Source organism: Chelon labrosus (genome assembly GCF_963514085.1).
Source record: "Chelon labrosus genome assembly, chromosome: 9".
In the NCBI taxonomy this organism is placed as follows: domain Eukaryota; kingdom Metazoa; phylum Chordata; class Actinopteri; order Mugiliformes; family Mugilidae; genus Chelon; species Chelon labrosus.
Window position 1 is genome coordinate 14537041 of NC_140359.1, and position 20707 is coordinate 14557747.

Here is a 20707-nt window from a genome sequence, read left to right on the forward strand (position 1 = left end):
TAGGAAGACTTTGTGAATGGAAATAGCGACATTTTGCCTCTATGAGTGGGCTCAATGAACTTTAGATTAATGTGTTGTCTAAAGTATACAAATTACTCCAAAACTACTATGAGAAAATGTCGTACAAGAAGAAAAGTGAGCACAAAAATGATGTGAAATAGTCGGTTAAATACAGTTTAACACGTTGGTGAATTCACCCAGAACTTTGACCTCCAAAACACTCACTGCTCTTCAGAGCTTTGCGAAATTGAAATTGTCACCAAAATAAAACCTGCATTTCCGGTGTTAGTCTCGCAAAGCACGTCCCTTGCTCGTGAAATTTCGCGTAATTTCAGATTCCAGATTACAAATTATTCGCCGTGAGATAAACTGACTTGATTCGGTGTCAAATGCAGTCGCCGTTCCCTACGTATGAAACAACATGCTTTTAATTTGAAGGAGACGTGTTCGACTTCCGGTGTAGGTGTTAATGTGTCCAGCTTGACGTCTCTCTACGCAGTAGGTACACACAGTAAAGCGTGTCCGCGGCTCCTCCTCCTCCTCCACCAGAATCAAGGCAAGCTAGTCAGATATCCGCTACTGCTAACTGAGCTGCGGAACCTCAGCGGCGACGCAGTCCGTTTGTAGACTGAAGTTGAGGGGTAGAAGGCCTTCAGTATCGATTACTCTTTTGAGCAGGTTATCGTCTGCAGCTAAAATTGCTAACGAGAACAGTCACAAGTTGCTAGTGAAGTTGATGCTAGCTAGTTGCGTAGATTGACAGCTAACGCTAACTAAGTTAGCTCTTCTCATTTGTATTCGGCGTCAGTTTCAAAACAAAGCCCGCAAACCCGAGAAATTGTTACCCAGCTGTCACCTCCAGAGAAGCTTGGTACCAGACAAGCTAGCATAGTCGGAGGCTGTCAAATCACCTGAGATAAATTTTACGGTATCCGGCTAATATTTTCTACTTTCGGTTGATGTCCAACGTTATTTCACCGACGTTTCGGATAAATTTTAAGAAAGTGTCCGCAGGTTTGGTTGTGGTGGGTTTGAACTCCAGAAGCTGTCTGTGAGCTACGCGGCTGTGTCGCTATTAAATCAGTTTCAAGTTTTATTTCAAACTTGGATTTAAATGTCCGAAAAGAGTTCGTCGTCCGGTTCGGATGAGGATGTGGATCCTGAATCCGGGCAGCCCGAGGAGCTCGGAGGCGTTTTGAGCAAGGTAACTTATGTTACAGTGTTTTTATTCTGCAGATGTACACTCACTGACCTACAGTAACCTCTGCCTCACGATAAGGTAGTGAAAACGAACAGGTTAAATCTTAGCTCTGTGATTGTTGTAATGTCCAGTTTATGTTGAAACAGCGTCAGACAGGTACTAATTCAGCTGTATGATCATTTTGGAGGATGTAGTTTGTGGTGCTGTTATTAAGCCAACCCACCTTAATAGTACTGCAAAATGAAAACGTATTTAAATCAACTGGACTGATATAATAGACTGCATTTATTATTCCCACTAGTGTTTCTAATGAATTGTTGAGTTAGTGTTAGTGTATCCTCCAGCTTTTGTGTTTTACTAGCGCACAGCTGCTGTAAAAGTCAAGTGAAATCCTCTAATGAGCCGCATCAGTTGAATTAATTCCTGCACAGACATCATTTAGGCACACTGTCCAGTAATTGCATGGGCCAGCTGACTGTTCACCGCACCTGTTCTGTGTTTACAGTGGACAAATTACATACACGGGTGGCAAGACCGATGGGTCGTGTTGAAAAACAATACTTTGAGTTACTACAAGTCGGTGGATGAACGGGAGTACGGCTGCAGGGGCTCTCTGTGCCTCAGCAAGGCTGTCATCACGGTAAGTATTCGGCCGGACGTGAAGCGTGATGTTGTGTTACACACATGCACAAATAGAAAGCAAAGAGTGAGTTTAGCACCTGTTCAAGAAACACTGTAGAGAGTAAGGGCACGCCAGATGAGGACCGTGATACGCCCAATTCCTCTCAGGGGGAGGAATGCTGCTTCACTAGCTGATCTCAATGTTTGGATCCCGTCTTTCCTTGCCTTTAGCACAGAGTTGAACTTCTGTGATGTTCCTCTTGGATGGAAAGGTAAACATTAACCTGTAATGAGGCAGTTATTATGATCACAGAAAGGTTAGAGATCTGTGTTGTAGCTCACAGAGACAATCTTGGCTTAACTTTGAGCACACTCTCATGCCTCTTTCTCCATAAAATTAATTATCTCCTTGGAATTGGTGTTTCAAATGTAAGCCTTGACCCATACTGTAGAGATTGGACCTGCATTCTTCCTATGTTGTCCTCCTGTTGGTGAGATAAGATGAAATCTTACACCCTGGTTAAACATTCACCGCTCTCTCTGTCACCAAATACTGAACAAATCTTTCGCTGTGATTTGTGCGGCGAGATTAAGTGATTCAAAACTGGATTAAAAACCTCAACACGAAAGGTCACAGTGAGTTTCTTCTCGTGCTTATGCCATTTCCCGTGTTTGTGCAGAGCTGAATGGAGCTCCTCACCACACTCAGTGTTCTTCAGTAATTGCGTTATAGTAGCCTAACTAAAAGTGTACACAGTTTTATTACACATGCTCTCTAATAATTAGAGCGGTGTGACCCACACAGCCCCTTCTAAATGCCTCTCTTTTCCTAAACATCTAAAACCAGTTTAGTCTGAGGAGAACGTGGAATTTTTACTCAGGAATGCAGACATAAAACTCCTGCCTCCTTTCTTGCCTAACATCAGTCTGTTACACACTGCGTAGCTGCAGTCATGCACCAGGCTGCCCTTTTACAACGTGCAGGAAATGTAACTTTGACAATTCCTATTGCAGGGAAAGGTCCGTTATCACAAGTTCACATCAGTTCAAGCTCCTGTCGATGTGTTGGTGCTTTCTTGTCAGTTAAACGTTCTCATATAAGTTAATATTTATAGTGTTTTGATTACTATCGCGTATGCACGCACACACTATTTTAAAGCAGGCACAAAACACCTCAGTCATAGATCAAGACTTTCGCTGTTTAATTTATCACCTCCTTCCTAAAACTGAAGATTCAAGAGTCCTTTGCGCAGAAGAAAAAGGCAGATGCAGCACGAAATGTACAGCAGTGCTTACGCAAGGAGAAAAAGAACATTTTGGTTGGAATGAAAACGTTATCAACTTGGTTGTAAAGCTGAGGTTTATGGCCCGTGCCTGATACAGCACAGTAAGATAGACTGGATTTCTCTAACCAGTAACCACCATGGCTGGATGCACACCCTTCTTCATGGTTCCATGAAGGCATTTCTTTATGTTACACCTGACACTTTTGCTCCAAGGTTAACAGAAATAGTTCCAAGAGTCACAGACAAGCTCTCACCACGTCGGCATTCTCAGTGTGCGACTTGCGAAATCTTAAGTTGCACATTCAAAACAATGTTGCATAAAGTTATGCAGGCTGCCACTTAGTGTGCAGAGTTGGAGTGTGTGTTGCTGTTGTCAGTGGCAGCAAATTAGCCAGCACATGAGCGTCATTCAGCAAATCTAATTAGACTTGGGCAACATACGATTATGTCAGCTGACGGAGCGCTATGCTTAATACTGCTGACGAGACAAACGGAGGAGAGGAGAGATCCAAGTGTCTTATTTCTTATCGTGAACCTTTGCGGAGCGGATCTCTTCTCAGCTGAGTGCAGCGGTCAAATTCCAATCTCGGAGGAAACGAGGGAATTCTTTGTTGCACGTGTTTGGGTGCCTAAGGCGGTCAGTGGCTGGAAACGGGTGGGGTGCCTGTTTGAACAGGGGGGAGCAATAGTTGAAAGATTTGGCCCAAAAGCAGAAGGAAAGGTTATGATGACCCAGGTTGCCTGGTTCATGCGACACAAGACATCCGTTTCTAATTATGTTTATTGTGTAGCTTATGCTTCTTATGTGACTGATTGAGTCCATGTGTTTCAAGAATGTGTCATTGCTAGTCAGCCAGTGTCATAGACGGAGAGGCAGGATTTTATTTTTGCCATTCTTTAGTACTTTCTCTATACAATATCATACTGAGTTGTGTATTTTGCTATTCAAATAAAGATATTTGGTTTTGGTGGTTGTATTTCTTGACATTACTCATGGACTCACGCCTTCTAACTATTCACGAGTCCTCTCTTCTCTCTGTGCAGCCCCATGAGTTTGACGAGTGTCGTTTTGACATCAGCGTGAATGACAGTGTTTGGTACCTCAGAGCTGAGGATCCTGAGCACAGACACCAGTGGATTGACTCCATTGAACTGCACAAGGTGAGTACTTTTGCGTCTTTCTTTGCAGACTTTATTGGGTTATTAGGCTTATCAGGTGGCTCCTTTACTAATTAATACTCTCCGTGCAAGAGCTGCCTTGCCTGGGTTAAAGGTTGAAGATTTTCTTTTTTGTTTTTGCTCGGTATTCTTTGTCCATAGTTAAATATTAAATCTTTTTTTTTTTGGTTTGCATAATAACTAAAAACAGTGTTTTATTCACATTTTCCCTTGTAGAGGATGATTTTTTTTCCCAGAGCAGACGGGGAGTTATCTGTTTTGTTCAGTGAGCTGGGTGTGGCAGGACAAGGATTTGGACGCACAAACACACACACAGAGAGCCCTTCTCCCAGGGAATGTGAGGAATCTGAGGAGTGAGGTGTTGAGGTGGGGGTATCCCCTGTTATCAGATAGCATGCAGCTGCTCTCTCTGCAAGTTAGTTTCTCCTCATGAAGTGTGTAAAGCAGATTGGACATGATTCAGATGTGTGTGTCACAGGTTCTGTTAGGGTTTACGTGGGCACTGTGCAGGTCTTTGTCTTTGGCGAGTCCCTCGTTCGAGAATTGCTGGGGTCATGCTTAACCGTTGATGATTTGTTGCGAACAGCGTTACAGAAATCCCACGCCTTAAATGGTCTGATTTATGTAAAAGAAAAAGTTTACAAATGTTAAAACTCTGTGTTTGAAAGCTTGAAATGTCAAGAGAAAGTTTTTTTGCAAGGCTGAAACTATTTGAAGACTGGAGGACAGTTTTCTGAAAGGCTGAAAATATTTAAATCTCCGCAAATGTTATAGTATAATATTTTATATTTTGAGTTTTTCTTCAAGATTGCAGCCTGCTTTTTTCCAGTTTCAAAATCGGGCACAATATTAATACCATACAGATGTCAATATGGATGATAACTTTATGTCAAATGTACACAACACGGTTAAAAATAATCTTTTTTTAGTTAATTATTGTTTTGCCAGGATACTCTTAAAACGGTATATGGGAAAGTTCTAGGGCATTATATATACAGCAGCTAACACCATGATCCATCACGCAACATCACGCATACAGCTCTCCATACTTCACCTAATTTTCCATTTACATATAAACAACTGAATCCTCTATGTTTTGTACTGATATCGTGATACGTTTCAGTTTTCCACATATAACTGTGTAATTGAGGGGAAATGGACCGCCGCTGAAAAAACAATCGCTTGCCTGTGAATACTCATTAGCTCTGCTCCTCCACTGAAGAGCTGTGGATCGTTACGTTAGTGCTGGTGGGTGTTTTTAGTGTGAGTGCGAGTGTCCACAGGTCTCTAGTCCATTAACAATACTGTGAAAGTATTTTAGGGTTATGTCTGGGCTGTGACCTACAGTAACCCCAGAAAGGTTGATGCAGCACCACCTGCAGCATTACTCTAGGTACTGATGCGTGTCGGCCCTGCTCCCAAATACGTGCATCATACAGTGGTTTTAATGTTTGCGTCTGAACCAGAGACGGCATTAACCTGAGTAGCCTAACTTTTCTGCCACTTAAGCACTAATTCTGCATATAAGCTCGTCACAGAAGCCGGTGGCAGTGAAACAAACACGCGCTTTCATACATGGAGCATGTTTCCAACAAGAAATTTTATATGCTCAGGCTGGGTTAAGCAGGTTTTGTTCTTTAATTTAGTTTGAACGAGTCACGGTTGCAACTTTTAAATGGCTCTTGCTGGCCACTTGGCAAATGCATAATTTTTATATCATATTAACACGTTTAGGTAAGCAGTTGTTGTGCTAGTCCATTTTGTGTTTATGTGTGTGGGTGTGTTTGTGTTGGTGGTGGTAAGAGTCGTGCTGGATCTAGGGACGTTAAGTGCTGCTCTTGATGAATAATACATTTTTTTAATGGTCCATTCTCGCAGCTACAAAAATCAAGAGAGACAAAAGAGGCTGATCCATTCAGGCAGACTCGGAGGGGTGGAATGGGCAGGAACGGGGAAACACCCCTGCGTTTATCTGTGGTTTTTTCCTCCACATCTTCAGGCTGGTTGTAGACACAACCTGAACACTATTGACCCAGATCAGGGGGATATCGGCAAATCAGAATAAGAAGAGATAAAGGGAGAGTCGGGAGAATAAGAAGCGAAGCAGAAGATCCAGACAAATGTTGTTCTGTGCCTCCCACTCTCAGCCTCTCTGTCTCTCTCTTTCTCTCTGCCGTAATACACAGCAGGCTGCTTCACTCGCCCACCCATTCTGCTCTTTATTGGTTTATTGCACAAACAATCCCAGACGGCTCTCATCTCTCACCGATGCATACATCCATGGACCCTTCAGTTTTATCCCGCTCTAACTTGTCCATGCAAACACACACATTCCCGCTTGCTTTCTCGGTTAAGGATGCCGGGCAAAGAGATGGACAAGATGAGAGGGTTTCACGTATCAGGGTGTGTGGTCTGTTGATGTATGAGCGCAGCGAGAGTGCATGTACGTGTGTGTGCCACTTTGAGCACATGTGTGTGTGTGTGTCTGCAGAGGGAGGACCCGGTTGAAAGCGGACCCTGCTTCGCTCTGCTGAGGAATTACAAGGCTCTTCCTTTCGACTCGCTCAGCCTCTTGTGCTTCGAGGAGCGGCTAGTGTCTGCCTCCGATTGCTGTGGAGAAAAATTACTACTTTTTCCCTGTTCTTTCTTGCTTTTCTCGTCGCTGTTTTGCTTGATGAGCTAAGCCTGTATGGCACCTCTTTTCCACCTCCTCCATCTCCTCTTCCCTTTTGTTCCGTAGTGAGGTGTGTCCAGGGAAGCAGGAATACTGGATTAAAGCTTCTGCATTGTCAGAACATTGGGAGCGTTGGGAACGCCTGGCCATGTTGCGGCCAGCAGACCGCCAGGACTGCAGCAGTGTCCTGCTCTGCTTTGGCTGTTGGAATGGCCGAATGGTGGGCTTATAGCATGTTGGCATGCTGCTAGCTTTCTGTCACGCATCACTGAAGTCTTCAATTAACACACCAGTGTTGTGACATGAATGAATAATATACAGACCCAGTTTAGGCCTTTGTGCTTAAAATATCTTTATTTGCATGCAGTTTTCATGCAAGATATCTGTGCATGTTAGTGGTAAGACAGTGACTCTTATTTAGAAACTAGTACTGCACGTCTCATACTCATACCTCATACTCTTCTCATTACCATTTCAGACTCTTGAGCTCAAGATGCTATTTTCTCAAGTTGTGAATGAGTGGGTGTTAAGTTTGCATGGTTGTCATGCAGCTGACCACGTTCATAGAGATGTCAGTCTGTGGTGTGGTCACAGATTGGCGTTCATTTCTTCATTGCGGCGTACTGCTTCGGCTCTTGATCGCAAATTAGCAATACAGTAACAGCAATTATAGCAAGAGACGCACCGATGTAGAAATAAAAAGTCATCATGCATATGTTGTGGCTCATACTAGAAGATGCAGGATTTCACTCACCACTCAGAACTTGGTTTTAAGTTGCATTTTGCATTTGCGGTTTAAATGCAGGTATTGGAACAATAAATATTATAAACATTTCTTGCTTGTCGATAGTTTCTCCTACTCGCTTACCCATTCCAACCTAGGTGCTACTAAATCTTGCACACCGGTATTTAAACTGATAGCGTAGTTTGCCTATCTAACTGGAGTAGCTGTCATTCTCAGCTGGTTTTAAAGGATTAGCAAGTAGTAAACAATAGTACATATTGTTTTTTTTATTTAAGAACTTAACATGTAGCGGGAAACGCATTGTAGGAGCCATTTTATTAGGTACACCAGTGAAAACCAAACAGTCCTGCACATAAGCCTAGCTTCCTGAAGGGTTTGCATTTGTTTAAACTAATGGAGAGAGAATAACTTTGTTTTCATCTTGGAGGTTGTGCAGTACTATTGAATTGTATTGTGTTGTAGCAACACATGTTTCTATTATTTTGACAACCCCGTTTTGGTCAGTGGTCAAAATAACAGAAACACATTTGTGTTTAATCCAGCACCACAAACCACATCGTCCAAAATGATCATACAGTTGAATTACCTTCGTTCTTTTGTTGATTTAATGTAAAATGAACATTATAACAATCATGAAGGGGGATTTAGTGCAGGACTATTGTATAAGAAGGTATTCATTTTCACTAGTGTGCCTAGTAAGTGTGTTTTTCAGTATTATAAGTGTGTTAAGAAAGCAGTCAAGAAATACAGTCGGTGGTTTTGCATTTGTTAGGGCGTCATGGGTGGCACGCTGCAGCTGAAGAACTGCAGACCTGTTTCAGCCATCGCTGACTTATATTTGAAATTCAAAACACTCCTGGAACTCGGCTCTGCCCCTTGCTTCTGAGAATTGTGTGGGGAGAAATGTTTTATGGTTTTCTAAATGTGATGTTTGAATATTACAACAAAAACAACATTTTGTAAAGACTAGTTTTTAAGGCTGTAGTTATTAACTGTTGTATTATTTACGGTGATGTTCATTATATTTAATTCACTTATATGAATAGACCAGTCATTGTTTGTTTGTTTTTTATGACCATATCTGGGGACATGTTTTCTCAAAATCATGTCATGCTTATTTCAGATTAAAGTTTCCATTATTAACTAAATCTGCAGAAAACCTGCAGATTTGGGACGAAATGCAAAACTCATAAACTTATAAATATCACAGCAATCTCTGATGCATGAGTGTAAACATTTTTAAACTCTGAGACCTTATTTTATTCTCACACTCAGCCAAATACCTGTTCACCAGTATTTAGTGTCTTTCACTGTGCTGTGAATTGTGTAAGGTCCTGTAGCAGAGGAATGTGTGAGTTCTCTCTCTCTCTCTCCGGAGGTCGTCACATGACTCGCTCTTCAATTTGTTCACTGTTCTTAAGAAATTCTTCTGCATGTGGACTGGCCAACAGAAATCAAGAGGGAAAAAATTAGAGACAGTGCCATGGCTGAACCTGTGAAAATAACTTTACTGATAAAATGCAACACCAGGATGTTATCGTTCTGATTCATATCTAAAACTATTTCAAATAGTTTTGTATACTGACTGAGAAAAGGTACGCACTTAAGTGATAGGCTCTGGTAGTGGATCACGACTTTGCTCTCACTGATAGCAGTGAACAGCCGAGACAATATTTATCTTTGGTGTGGCCGGCCGGGTGTGCATGCACATACAACATATTCAGTACAATTCTGCCTCTTTTTGCTGAGTTGGCACTGCCAGGCAACGGCCAGTCATAAGTTTTGTATTTAATGGAACAAATGCCACCACTGCCACTCCCTAATGTGCGGTCAAAGTTGTGATATATATAACGTGAGACAGCATTTTCTAACTGGTGTATAAACTAAAGGAAGTTGCAACAAAGCCTAGCTCTGTCCACACTATCAAGTATCAGGTTTAGTTGATGCGTGATGCATTTCTCAGTCCTTCTCAACACAGTTTGTCTGCGTAGGTGTAGGTCCTGCTGTGGTCCAGCTCAGTATTACTCAGCGCTGCTGACTGCTAGAATCGATCGCACTCTGTCTAGATTTGATGAGCATCTGACTTTCTTATTATACTGCAGATTTGTCAGTGTTTTGAGTGCACTTACTGATCTTCTCTCCCCCTCCTCTTTGCCTCCTGTCTCCTTCGCTCTCCTCCCACGTCCCCACCTGGATCGCAGGCCGAGTCTGGTTATGGTTCAGAAACAAGTCTGAGGCGTCATGGTTCGATGTTGTCTCTCACCTCAGCAGCTAGTGCCTTGTCTTCCACATCCACCTCTTCCTTCAAGGTAAAGCACAATTGACGGATGTGGCTTAATATGTTTCCAGGAAATGAAAGGCATGGCATGGGATAAGCATGCTGCTAACATTTACTTTCTTCCATTACCGTCTTCTTTTGTCTTTCTTTCTTACGATAGTCATCGTCAACCTCTTTCACTAGAGCTTCAAATCTTTCCTCTAACTGTATGCGATTTAGTTTAGCTCCTGTTGTTTGCATGTCTTTTACCTGTGATTGTCCATGCACAGAAGGGGCACAGGTTGCGTGAGAAGCTGGCAGAAATGGAGACCTTCCGGGACATTCTGTGCAGACAAGTGGACACCCTGCAGAAGTACTTTGACTCCTGTGCTGATGCTGTTTCCAAAGATGAATTTCAAAGAGACAAAGGTAATGTGTTGCTGAAATACGCTTTTATGGAACTTGAATGGCATCACGTAGTGAGTTTAAATAGGGCTGTCAGAGTTAATGCGGTTCCATTTTAATGTTAGATGTGAACAATCACTGACTGTAATTAGTCTCCATTAAATATATTTTATCAATTGACGGGACTTAAATGTTTTAAATGAATTCTGTTTGGGGCAAAACGGTTATTTAGAGTCTGTGCTGAGGAGTTGGTCTTGGTGTTAACTGGAAAAGGGAAGTATTCATAATAGATGTGAACTTCTTATTTTGCTTTATGCAGCATGGAAGTTGAAGGAGAGTGGTTGAGAAGGGAAACTGAAATCAATATCTGCTTACAGGACATTTTGCGGCTTGTTAATTTCCGGTCAAATCTTTCTACAGTCACGTTCTGATATCACTTTCATATCGAAGCTGCTGTCTTTTGTAGGTTGCAAAACTTAAATTAAAAAATTAATAATCAGTTGTCGTTTTAACCAGCTCCAGTAACTCTCATGTATGTTATTAGTTCTATGCATCCGTGTGTATAGGGCTGAGAGATAAAGCTAACCTTGCTGTTGTTTTCTTACCAGTATTAGAGGAAGACGAGGATGACTTTCCTACTGGCACAAGAACCGAAGGTGAATATAATCACAACAACAATGGCAGCAAAGAGAAATGTGAGTCTACCTGCAGATATTATCATCATCACCAGTCTTTGTTCCATTTGAGATGCTTGCTAAAAACCAATCCACTTTAAAACCATAAATGTTTATTTGCAGTCAGCAGGCAGCTGTTACATTCTTTTATGTCCTTGTTCCTGCCAGTGTTTCCCCCTGCCAGTCCCAAAGGTATTAACGGGATAGACTTTAAGGGCGAAGCCATCACCTTCAAGGCCACCACAGCAGGCATCCTGTCCACCTTGTCCCACTGCATCGAACTGATGATGAAACGAGAGGACAGCTGGCAGAAGAGACTGGACAAGGTAGAGAGCATTGCACTTCTCACACAGTGATTACACTAAATGTCACTCGCAGGGTGTCAAGTGTTGAGTGAATAATGGCGGCTTTCCAGAGTGGGCGTGTTCAGCAGGCGCTGCTGTGTGGAAGTGTTGCTGACTCAGGAGCTAAACATTGCTTTCAGCTTTGTATAAGGAATCGATTATTATGAGCAAAGAATAGTGTCTTATAATGAGCTTTGACCTTGAGGCGATGTGGTCCAGTGTTGTGGTGCACGCTCTGTGATTGCTGTATGTAAAAACAGCCAGATATTCATGTTGATAGTTAAGGTGTCGCAACATTTACTAGTAAATAGGCGCTGTGGTTGTTTTTTGAAAGGCTAGAAGGAGGTTTCATTGAAACTGATTACATGTGAAACACACCAGGAGTTTTAAAAAAAGTTTTTATGAATTAACCGATGAGGATGTAGTCGTGCAATGATTTAATTCTCCCTCGGTTGATGGTGTGGATTGTGTCCTTCTTAGTTCCTAATTTCTGCGTGTTCATATTGGTATCTTGTAAAGCGGTTTGTAGTTCTTCTTTTTCAGTATATTTTCACCAATATATTGCAATTTAGCTCCTTCTTTGTGAACATAATATATCTGCTTCAGTCCAAAAAAGAGGCCGTGTGCTCAAGCACTTATAAAAATATGGACTATAAGTTCAAGAGTCTTTAAATGTAATTATCCAGATAGAAAAATAATAATAATAGTGACTGGAGTTTCCTTAACACTCTTCCTGTCGTTGATATCCAGAGTGTGCTCTGTGCCTCTGAAGGTGTGGTCTTTAGAGGTCAGCTGATACTGTCAAACCAGTTTTCCTCTATTTGCCCAACCCTAAAGCCTGGAAGTGTTTTCAGTCTGTCAGGCTCAGTTTTCAGTTAGACTGAAGTGAAACTACCTCAAACTTATCTTTGTTTAACTATGTGTGGAGTTTAGCGGTTGATGTGGGCTTGGAGATTAGAAATAGTTGCAGGAAAAAAAACGCACTCAAGCTAAAACATCTCACCTACTCAGACTTGTTCAGCGAGTGAAGTAGATAATGACCTCTCGGACTGCGTGGTGCAGTTTGTGGAAGCCTTCGTTACAAAGGAAGACTGAGCTGCTCAAATACCCGACACAAAGATGGATACCTCTACAGACCGGCAACCCGCTCTTTGTGGTAGGTCTCAGTGTGTGTGTGTGTGTGTGTGTAGTTGTTACACACAGCTGACAGCAGGATCAGCTCCAGTTTATTTTGTGGCCAGCGTCATGTGTCTACACCTTCCTTTGCCTTCAGTGTCTCTTTGTCAGTTTTCCCTCCATTTAATTGTTTTTGCTGGAGAGCCATGCTGTTGTTTATTACACAATACATTGATTGCTTCACACCTCTTATTTCATTGTGGATACACTGCCTCAAATATAAACGGAGATTAGAGAGTTTTTTGTGCAGGGATTCTTTGGTTGGTTTGCTTGATTTTTGGCTATTTTTTAAATAGTTGATTGTGAAAACAGCGACTGTCACCGGAGCGTAATCCAGACACGTCGGTTCTCATTGTAAAGCAGCGGCAGTCTATCGTTTCTACTTCATTTGAGTGGTTTGTGTGTATTTGCCTCAGGCAGAGACACTATGTAAAACCTGTAGTGTGCACACAGCCGAATAATGTGGTGTTTGTCTTAATGTTGAAGCCATGCAGAAGTTTTTTTTAATTAGTCACCTTTTCATTTCCTCTGTATCACCTGTAATATGATGAATTAAAGGATTGTCAGTGGCTAATGGGTTTCTGGATACAGGATTAACAAGAGAGATGTTTTAAAGAGGCTTTGGTTGTTTCTGTTTACATGCCACTAATCTTATTAATTGTTTAAATACAGTTGCACTCATCATATTGCACTTTTCTGTTTGTGTGTTTGTGTAGGAGCTGGAGAAGAGGAGGAAGTTGGAAGATGCCTACAAGTCTTCTATGAATGAACTGAAGAAAAAGTCTCACTATGGAGGTCCAGACTACGAGGCACGGAAAAATTAGATAAGATAAATAGATAAGAAACAGTTGAATAAGCCGCAGAGATTATTATTTTTTTAATCTTTCTGCACTTTGGTCTGGGTGGTTCTTGTTGTACACACACAAGTCTTACAACATTTTCTTGTTGTTGCCTCTTAACAGGAAGGTCCTAATAGTCTGATCAATGAGGAGGAATTCTTTGATGCAGTGGACGCTGCACTGGACAGACAAGACAAGATTGAGGAGCAGGTGAGATAGAGATATAAATTGGCTCTAGTTTGCGCCAAAAATATGTGTCTTTTGTGTTTTTCTGCCCCTTTAAATATTACTTGAGCAGAGTTACATATAGATGTAGCCCAGTTTGTATCCATAACCATCTCTCTTACCACTGTGTCCCTCAGTGCCAGTCAGAGAAGGTCAGGACAAATCGACTGACTCCGGTTCCTACTGGCGACGCCTACTCCACCATTGGTACACACCGGTTTTCCAATAAGGTACACAGCACATGTCTCATATTCTTTTTACTGCTCACGTTGTTTCCATCGTCCTTCACTGTAATTTAAGGCTTTGTGTTGCTACCCTTTCCTTTCCTTCAAAATTCCTGTCTGAAGCTTAATTAGCTTACAACCAGTACGACCTGTCTATAAAAACCCGCAGCTTCTACCTGATGTCTCACTGTCAGTGAATCAATCTGTGCTTACTGCAGTAGTTTTTGAAAGCTTATAAAACAACCTCATATGAAACTTCAGCAAGCTGTGGTTATTTTCTCTGATCAGCTGCATGGCTTTCTGTCTTTTTTTTCCTTTTGCTGTCTTCTCATTCAACCTTCTTTCTTCACAGCCCCATAGCCATTCTTCTTCCTTGTGCTCTGTTGAGCTAGTCAGCGCTTCAGATGACATTCACAGATTCAGCCCTCAGGTATTGTACTTGGTCAACTGAGAGCATGTTCAGGGTGATACAGATTCTGAGAGAGCATGAGAATGTCTACTAACCTTTGACTCCAGGTTCCCACCAACATTTCCTGTGGTTTGAGAAGTACGTTAGAATAGATTTTAATACCCGACGAGACTAGGGGTTGCACGACTTCACATTTGTAAAAGTCGACTATTCATTCATTCATCTTCTGTAACCGCTTGTTCCTGTGAAGGGTCGCAGGGTCTGCTGGAGCCTGTCCCAGCTGTCATCAGGCGAGAGGCAGGGTACACCCTGAACAGGTCGCCAGTCTATCACAGGGCTTAAAGTCGACTATTATGAAATGAAAGTCAAGTCGACACAGACTAGTCTCAGGTGACATTGCTAATAAAAACACAGTTGAAAGTAATGCTTTGCAACAATGAAATCTATATTTTTGATATGCTGAGAACAGACAGCTCATGCACTACATACTGTGTGCTGCAGATATGTATAGCCTGTATAAAAACAGGCTGCAACTCAGCACCATCGATAGCATCTAATAGTACTTCACAACGTGCTGTTAAATAGGATAGTGTAGCTGGGTTTTAAATAAATAAATAAATTTAAAAAAAAGCGGTATTTCTCTGAAGCCTTCTCAGTACTGCAGCTAAAGGTCTAATATCTTTGATAATGAAAGTCACCAGCAAAGTGTATCGCGTTCTTTTGTTGTATTTCAGGACTGACTTACATACTTGCATGTCACGGTAGGATGAGTTTCATTTTTAGTAAAGTATTTCCACACACTTAATGCACCGCTGCTAGTCTGCTGCACTGATCATTTGATCAGTGACTAGTCGTCCTAAACGTCAGCAGTGAAGTCGACAACCCGACTAGTGGACTGGAGAGGTTTGAAATTCCTAGAGAGAGCAGGTTGTCTCACACCCGATGGTTTGTCATCATACCAGAAAGTTGGTCCAGTGTTGCATGACTGCAATAATCGTTTCCACCATCTTCTCTTCTCACATCACTCTTCAGCTTCCACAGCTAGAGCAGCCATGACTCCACACTACAGCTGTTTTCCTTATTACGTTGTTTGAATGTTGAATAAAACCACCAAGCAATGATCAGTACTTGCTTAAAGAATTCCTAAGATTCTCGGAGAGAAATTGTTCTGTTTCCTCCTCCGATGGTTATCAAACCTCTTCAAACAAAACACCTGCACAGACTATTAATCATTAATCTTAAGCATTGCATGCCTGCATACTGTAGATTACATTTTCCCCTGTGAGCTGTTCCCATTTTCAAAGAATGTCCTTAAATAGGCTGGTAAAAGACTGTCTAACAAATGGATTCAATCAATATCTGTCTGTCTCTTAGGTGGAGGAGATGGTGAAGAATCATATGACTTACTCTCTTCAGGACATGGGTGGAGATGCAAACTGGCAGCTGGTAATAGAAGAGGGAGAAATGAAGGTGAGTACGGAGGAGTGAAGCTGCACATGAATCATTTCCCTTGGTTGCTCGCTGTGAATATTTAAATCTCATTCACCACAGCGGCTATAGTGGTGCTATAGAAACACAATGAATAAGCTAGCAGAAGTGTAAGAAATAAAGTAAAAATATTCATTCAGCGATAGAAAGAAAATCATTTTATATAAAAATGTAAATATGTTTGTGGTTTTCATTTCTTCTTCTCACACTTTCTGTAACAGGTGTACAGGAGAGAAGTGGAGGAGAACGGTATTGTCCTGGATCCTCTCAAAGCTACACATGCTGTGAAGGGGGTAACGGGACACGAGGTCTGCCAGTATTTCTGGGACACAGCTGTCCGAATGGACTGGGAGAGTAAGTTCACCGCTTCATGAGTCGCTATCATTTCAGCGCTGTCTGTCTTCTCTTTGTTTTAATGTCATGACCTGACTGAGCTCTTCCTCCCTCAGCCACCATCGAAAATTTCAATGTTGTGGAAACGCTGTCCGATAATGCCGTCATTGTTTACCAGACGCACAAGGTAACATCAGATAATGGCGCTTTTAAACTTTGATGAAACATGTTTTTGGCATGTAATCAGCAATATTCTGCTCTTCCTGTCATCACCAGCTGAATGTGTCTTCTGGTTGTGTTTCAGAGGGTGTGGCCCGCTTCTCAGAGGGACGTACTCTATCTGTCCGCCATCAGAAAGATCGTGGCAACGAATGAAAATGATCCAGACACGTGGCTGGTCTGCAATTTCTCTGTGGACCATGACAATGCTCCTGTAAGATTAACCCTCAAGTACATTCTGTACCTTTATAATTTATTCATCTTTTTCAGCTAAACACTGTGGGTTTCCTCATCAGTCTAGCCGATTGGTGCTGGTAGTCTCACAATTAGTGAAATAGAGATCAGCTGAGTGCAGTGAAAGTGTTTCAAGTGTAGTATAAAGACACCTGTGTCTAGATGGTCCAGTCACTGATTAATCAGTATTCCTGGCTACAATTACACCCTGTAGACTAAAGGACACTACAAGCGACTCAGAGAAAAGGAGCTCACCTTCAGCTACATCACGTCCCTTTCAAAATAGAAGGGACATGACAGGTATAAGTCTTCCTAGAGGAGGCCGGCCTCACAAACTGAGCGATCAAGCAAGAAGGATATTAGTGAGAGAAGCCACCAGGACTCCTGTGACTATGAGTTAAAGCGCTTGAGCGGCTTAGATTGGAGAGACTCTGCATACAACAACTGTTTGTTGCACAGGTTTTTGAATAGAGTGACAAAGTTTAAAATGTCGACTAGAGACTCCAAAGTTAACTGGACTGATGAAACCAAAATGCACCTGTTTGGCAAACTGTGGCGCACGATGGTGGCACCATCATGATGTGGGGACGCTACTTGGCAGCAGGTCCCGGATGGCTTGTAAAGTTACAGGGTAAAATAAGTGCAGGAAAATTTGGAGAAATTCAGGTGGACCTTTTGACTCAGTCTACAAAACAAGAGAGATTTATTTCCCAACAAGACAATGAACCGAACCATACAAACATGGTTTATAGACAACAAGGTGAATATTCTTGAGTGGCCTTGTCAAAGCCCAATATAGAATTTGTGGCTAGATTTAAAAACTGCTCTTGATGGCTGACCATTGTGCAACCTGACAGAACTTGAGCAGTACTACAAAGAAGAATGGAGTAAAATTGTCCAGATGTCCAAGTCTGTTTGAGACCCATCCACAGAGACACAGTGCTGTGATTGTGTCCAAAGTGCATCAACTAAATCCTGAGTTCAAATGTCAATTAATTGATATTACTTTGTAGATTTGCAGAGTTGTATTTTGTTTTCTTATTTTGTCAAAACATCCAAGGGGGGAGAATTCTTTTTTTAGCGCTGTAGTTACCTCTGCTGCCTGGACCCTGCTGCTATAAATAGTTTTTCAGGCCAAATTTTCCAACTGGGGAAACAAGAACATCTCACAATGGTGCACTCTTCTGTAATATAGTGGGCTATAGCTGTCCCAGAAAGGCCATGACTTCAGTAAATAAAACTTATAGATGCCCTGGAAGGTTTATTCAGACTCAAAAGAGCGATTGATCGCATCTACAGTTTGTCAAGCCGCGTCTGACTGTGATTAGTGATTTGTTGCTCTCCCAGGATCATTTGCATTTACAGTTTGGTTTTTAATTTCAGCCCACAAACCGGTGTGTTCGTGCCAAAATCAATGTCGCCATGATCTGCCAGACGCTGGTCAGCCCACCAGAGGGTGATAAAGAGATAAGCAGAGACAACATCCTTTGTAAGATCACCTATGTTGCCAATGGTAAGAGCCTCTCCATCAGGTTATATACTCAAGAGTTATTTAACCAAGGCCTCGAGAACGAAGCAAAAATGGTTACGTTAACCTGTCTTGATGTAAGAGGTTGTTTAAATCATCCAAGAAATTACAATGGCTTTAGCAGCAGACCACAAAATGCAAAAAATAAAAAAATATGATTCCAACAGAAATGAAGTCATGCTATTCTTCATTCTCTTGTTGGAGCATGATGTTCATAGGATTGTGTTTGTTTCATATCTTAAATGATTCTGTCTCATATCAGCCATTGTTTTTTGCCAACTGGGTGTTTGTAGAGCTGGTAGCTCACACAAGAGCCACACAGTTCATGAGGTGGTGTTTTGGAAATGTCTGAAAAGATTTGTGCAGATTGTAACATGAAGTGGCCCTGCACAGGGAATCTTTAGTCAGGTCATTGTCAGAGGAGAAGTTGATTTAGAAAAATACCCTCTCACTAGAGGGCACCCTACTTTGTTGACTGTATGCTGAATCATTGTGTCTTCAAATAGGTTTGTGTTGCCCTGTTCACAAGAAAAATCAGTGGCCTCCTCCTTTTTATTATTCCTTTGTATTACCTGCATGAAGTTACACAGTTGTCAGCTTGCTAAACTGTTAGACGCCAACATTTTCCAAGCAACAATATTCTCTTATAGCTGATGTTACCGCTTGAACGACAAGCGTTTTCCGTACACAGCAACAAGTTCACTAGTTAAAGGCAGCACATGATCAGTTGTTTTATCATAAGTCGGCATGAACATTGTCCTGATGGTCTTCCCCTGTGTGGCTGCAGTAAATCCCGGCGGCTGGGCTCCAGCTTCTGTCCTCAGAGCCGTGGCCAAGAGAGAGTATCCCAAGTTCCTGAAACGCTTCACCTCTTACGTGCAGGAACAAACCGCTGGGAAGACCATCCTCTTCTGAGCACTAAGAGGTAACCAGGAATTTCAGCACATACGGTTGTTTGACTCAGCTGATCATTCAGCTCACTCTTAATATATGGGCTATCCCTTGGCTGGAGCTTTATCTGTAGCTATGAATCAGCACACGTACTATTGTTTCAGGTTACTTATCTCTTCTTGTTGTCGTAGAAGGCTGTGGTTTTCCCTCTGGAGCCGACTCTTGATGACTACACTTCCTGTTCACCAGTCAGAACCTGCTTTCAAACTACTACCTGCGGGACAGCACTTCACAGGAAGCCTGCGTGCAGACCAGACTGGTTTTACAGCTTTAATGCATCAGTAGATCTCATCCCAGCTGCATTGTAATGGCTTAGCACCATCTATTGGTCATGCCGCCGTTTGTATGTAATTTCAAGAGTGGTTTTTGATTTATTATTTGCTCTCTTTTTGTAAATTGTTTTTGTACATTTCTTATGATTACAAACTTTTTGGGGGTTTCTTTAATCACTAGTATTACAGCTACTTGTTTCGCCGCTGCTATAAAGTAACTTCCATAAGAGTGGAAAGTAACATGCTAGAAACACGCAGATGAGCTGTGGTACACTATCTCCTCTTTATTGCCTTCTCCTGTCCCTCTCGTGACGACTCTTTTTTTTGTTTTTTTGGGGGGGAGTCTGATGGGGGGTCACAGCCTAAAGCTTTGATATCTTTATATTTCTAGATTGTTCTAAAGTTGTTTTCAGAGAGCACAGTGGACACAATGTATTGTACAGAGAAAACAGTAAGTTTTCAGTTGGTTTACCAATGTGAGAAATGTGAATTGACTGTTAAACGCTTGAATTTGATCACACACGTGGGCCAAGGAATTACACAGAGAGAGAGAATAGCATAATCAACTCATGTTGGGCAATAGATGCTACACTGCGGTCTATTGTCGGCGTGTATCTGTCTCTAAACCGATGGATATTTTCTATAGACGGGCAGTAGTGTCTGGTATGAAAATTTCTCTCTTTCATTGAGAGACGAGCGGAAACATTTTTGTACACTGTAGATTTTTCTTCGTTATTTTCCGCCCCGAGTGAGGCGGGAAATAATCTGTGTGTCCCTTCATGAGGTTTGTGAATTAGCCCTGCTGCTTTTTGTGCAGGATAAGGTAAACTTGTAGAACGTCGAGTAGGATATCGTCTACACCATTCAGTCTCAATCATAATGCTAAGATTACATTTCACATCCCACACTACAGAGGCCTCCTGCCCTTTGACTGATAAACTACCCCCAGAATGCCTTAGACGCCCCGGGATGGGCCCTAAACGTCCTGGCCCTCTCTACTGTACAGCCACCAGATGTGCATTTATCAACACTGAAATGAAGCTGGGGGGGAGCGGTCAGCATTTCACGTCATCTTACCTCATTTAAACGTTCTTAAGACTGTGTTCGATGCCATCAAACGTTGGGAGTCTTGCAATCAGTATGAATCGCCAGCAGTCTAAGGGGCTCAGAGGTTAGGAAGGAGCTGGATTAATTGTTTCGCTCAGAATTACAAGAGCTAGATCTACGAGCAATGTCAGCTGAAGAATGCATTTAGTGTTTTTAATTGTGATACTTTGTCAGTAATCTACACACTTTGTATATTTCCAAGTTGTACATCAGAAGTGTTATTATTTGCACTAAATGTAAGGCAATTTGACAATGTTCTGTAAATTAAAAATGATTACACAACAGAAGAACTGAGTTTTAGTTGCACTACTGTGAA

The 20707-nt window shown here is 41.9% G+C and overlaps 1 protein-coding gene across 4 annotated transcripts; it reads left to right on the top strand.

Moving 5' to 3' along the window:
- Positions 1–12: 12 nt before the first annotated feature.
- On the top strand, positions 13–20683 carry LOC311493338 (ceramide transfer protein-like). Of its 4 annotated transcripts, none has more exons than XM_084551948.1 (18): positions 13–1204; positions 1707–1841; positions 4153–4269; positions 9908–10015; positions 10254–10392; positions 10977–11024; positions 11211–11368; positions 13279–13371; positions 13525–13611; positions 13764–13856; positions 14203–14280; positions 15634–15729; positions 15969–16101; positions 16197–16267; positions 16385–16513; positions 17917–18046; positions 18849–18986; positions 19144–20683. In XM_084551948.1, exons 1-17 carry the CDS (start codon positions 1115–1117, stop codon positions 18974–18976), a joined length of 1833 nt encoding a protein of 610 aa, XP_084408074.1. In that variant the 5' UTR covers positions 13–1114; the 3' UTR covers positions 18977–18986; positions 19144–20683. The 4 variants fall into 4 exon arrangements, with proteins under 4 accessions (XP_084408074.1, XP_084408075.1, XP_084408073.1 ...); XM_084551947.1 differs by having other exon boundaries at positions 15–1204; positions 10977–11063; positions 19144–20682; XM_084551950.1 differs by lacking the exon at positions 13–1204 and adding an exon at positions 2054–2094 and having other exon boundaries at positions 1781–1841; positions 10977–11063; positions 19144–20682.
- The last annotated feature ends 24 nt before the right edge of the window (positions 20684–20707 follow it).

Bases quoted from the DNA above. Each gene is read 5' to 3' on its own strand.
- LOC311493338 (XM_084551947.1), top strand. From the start codon at position 1,115: ATGTCCGAAAAGAGTTCGTCGTCCGGTTCGGATGAGGATGTGGATCCT. The intron at 10,016-10,253 runs GTAAAGCACAAT...GTCCATGCACAG, and splicing joins CATCCACCTCTTCCTTCAAG to AAGGGGCACAGGTTGCGTGA. The intron at 13,372-13,524 runs GCACGGAAAAAT...GCCTCTTAACAG, and splicing joins ATGGAGGTCCAGACTACGAG to GAAGGTCCTAATAGTCTGAT.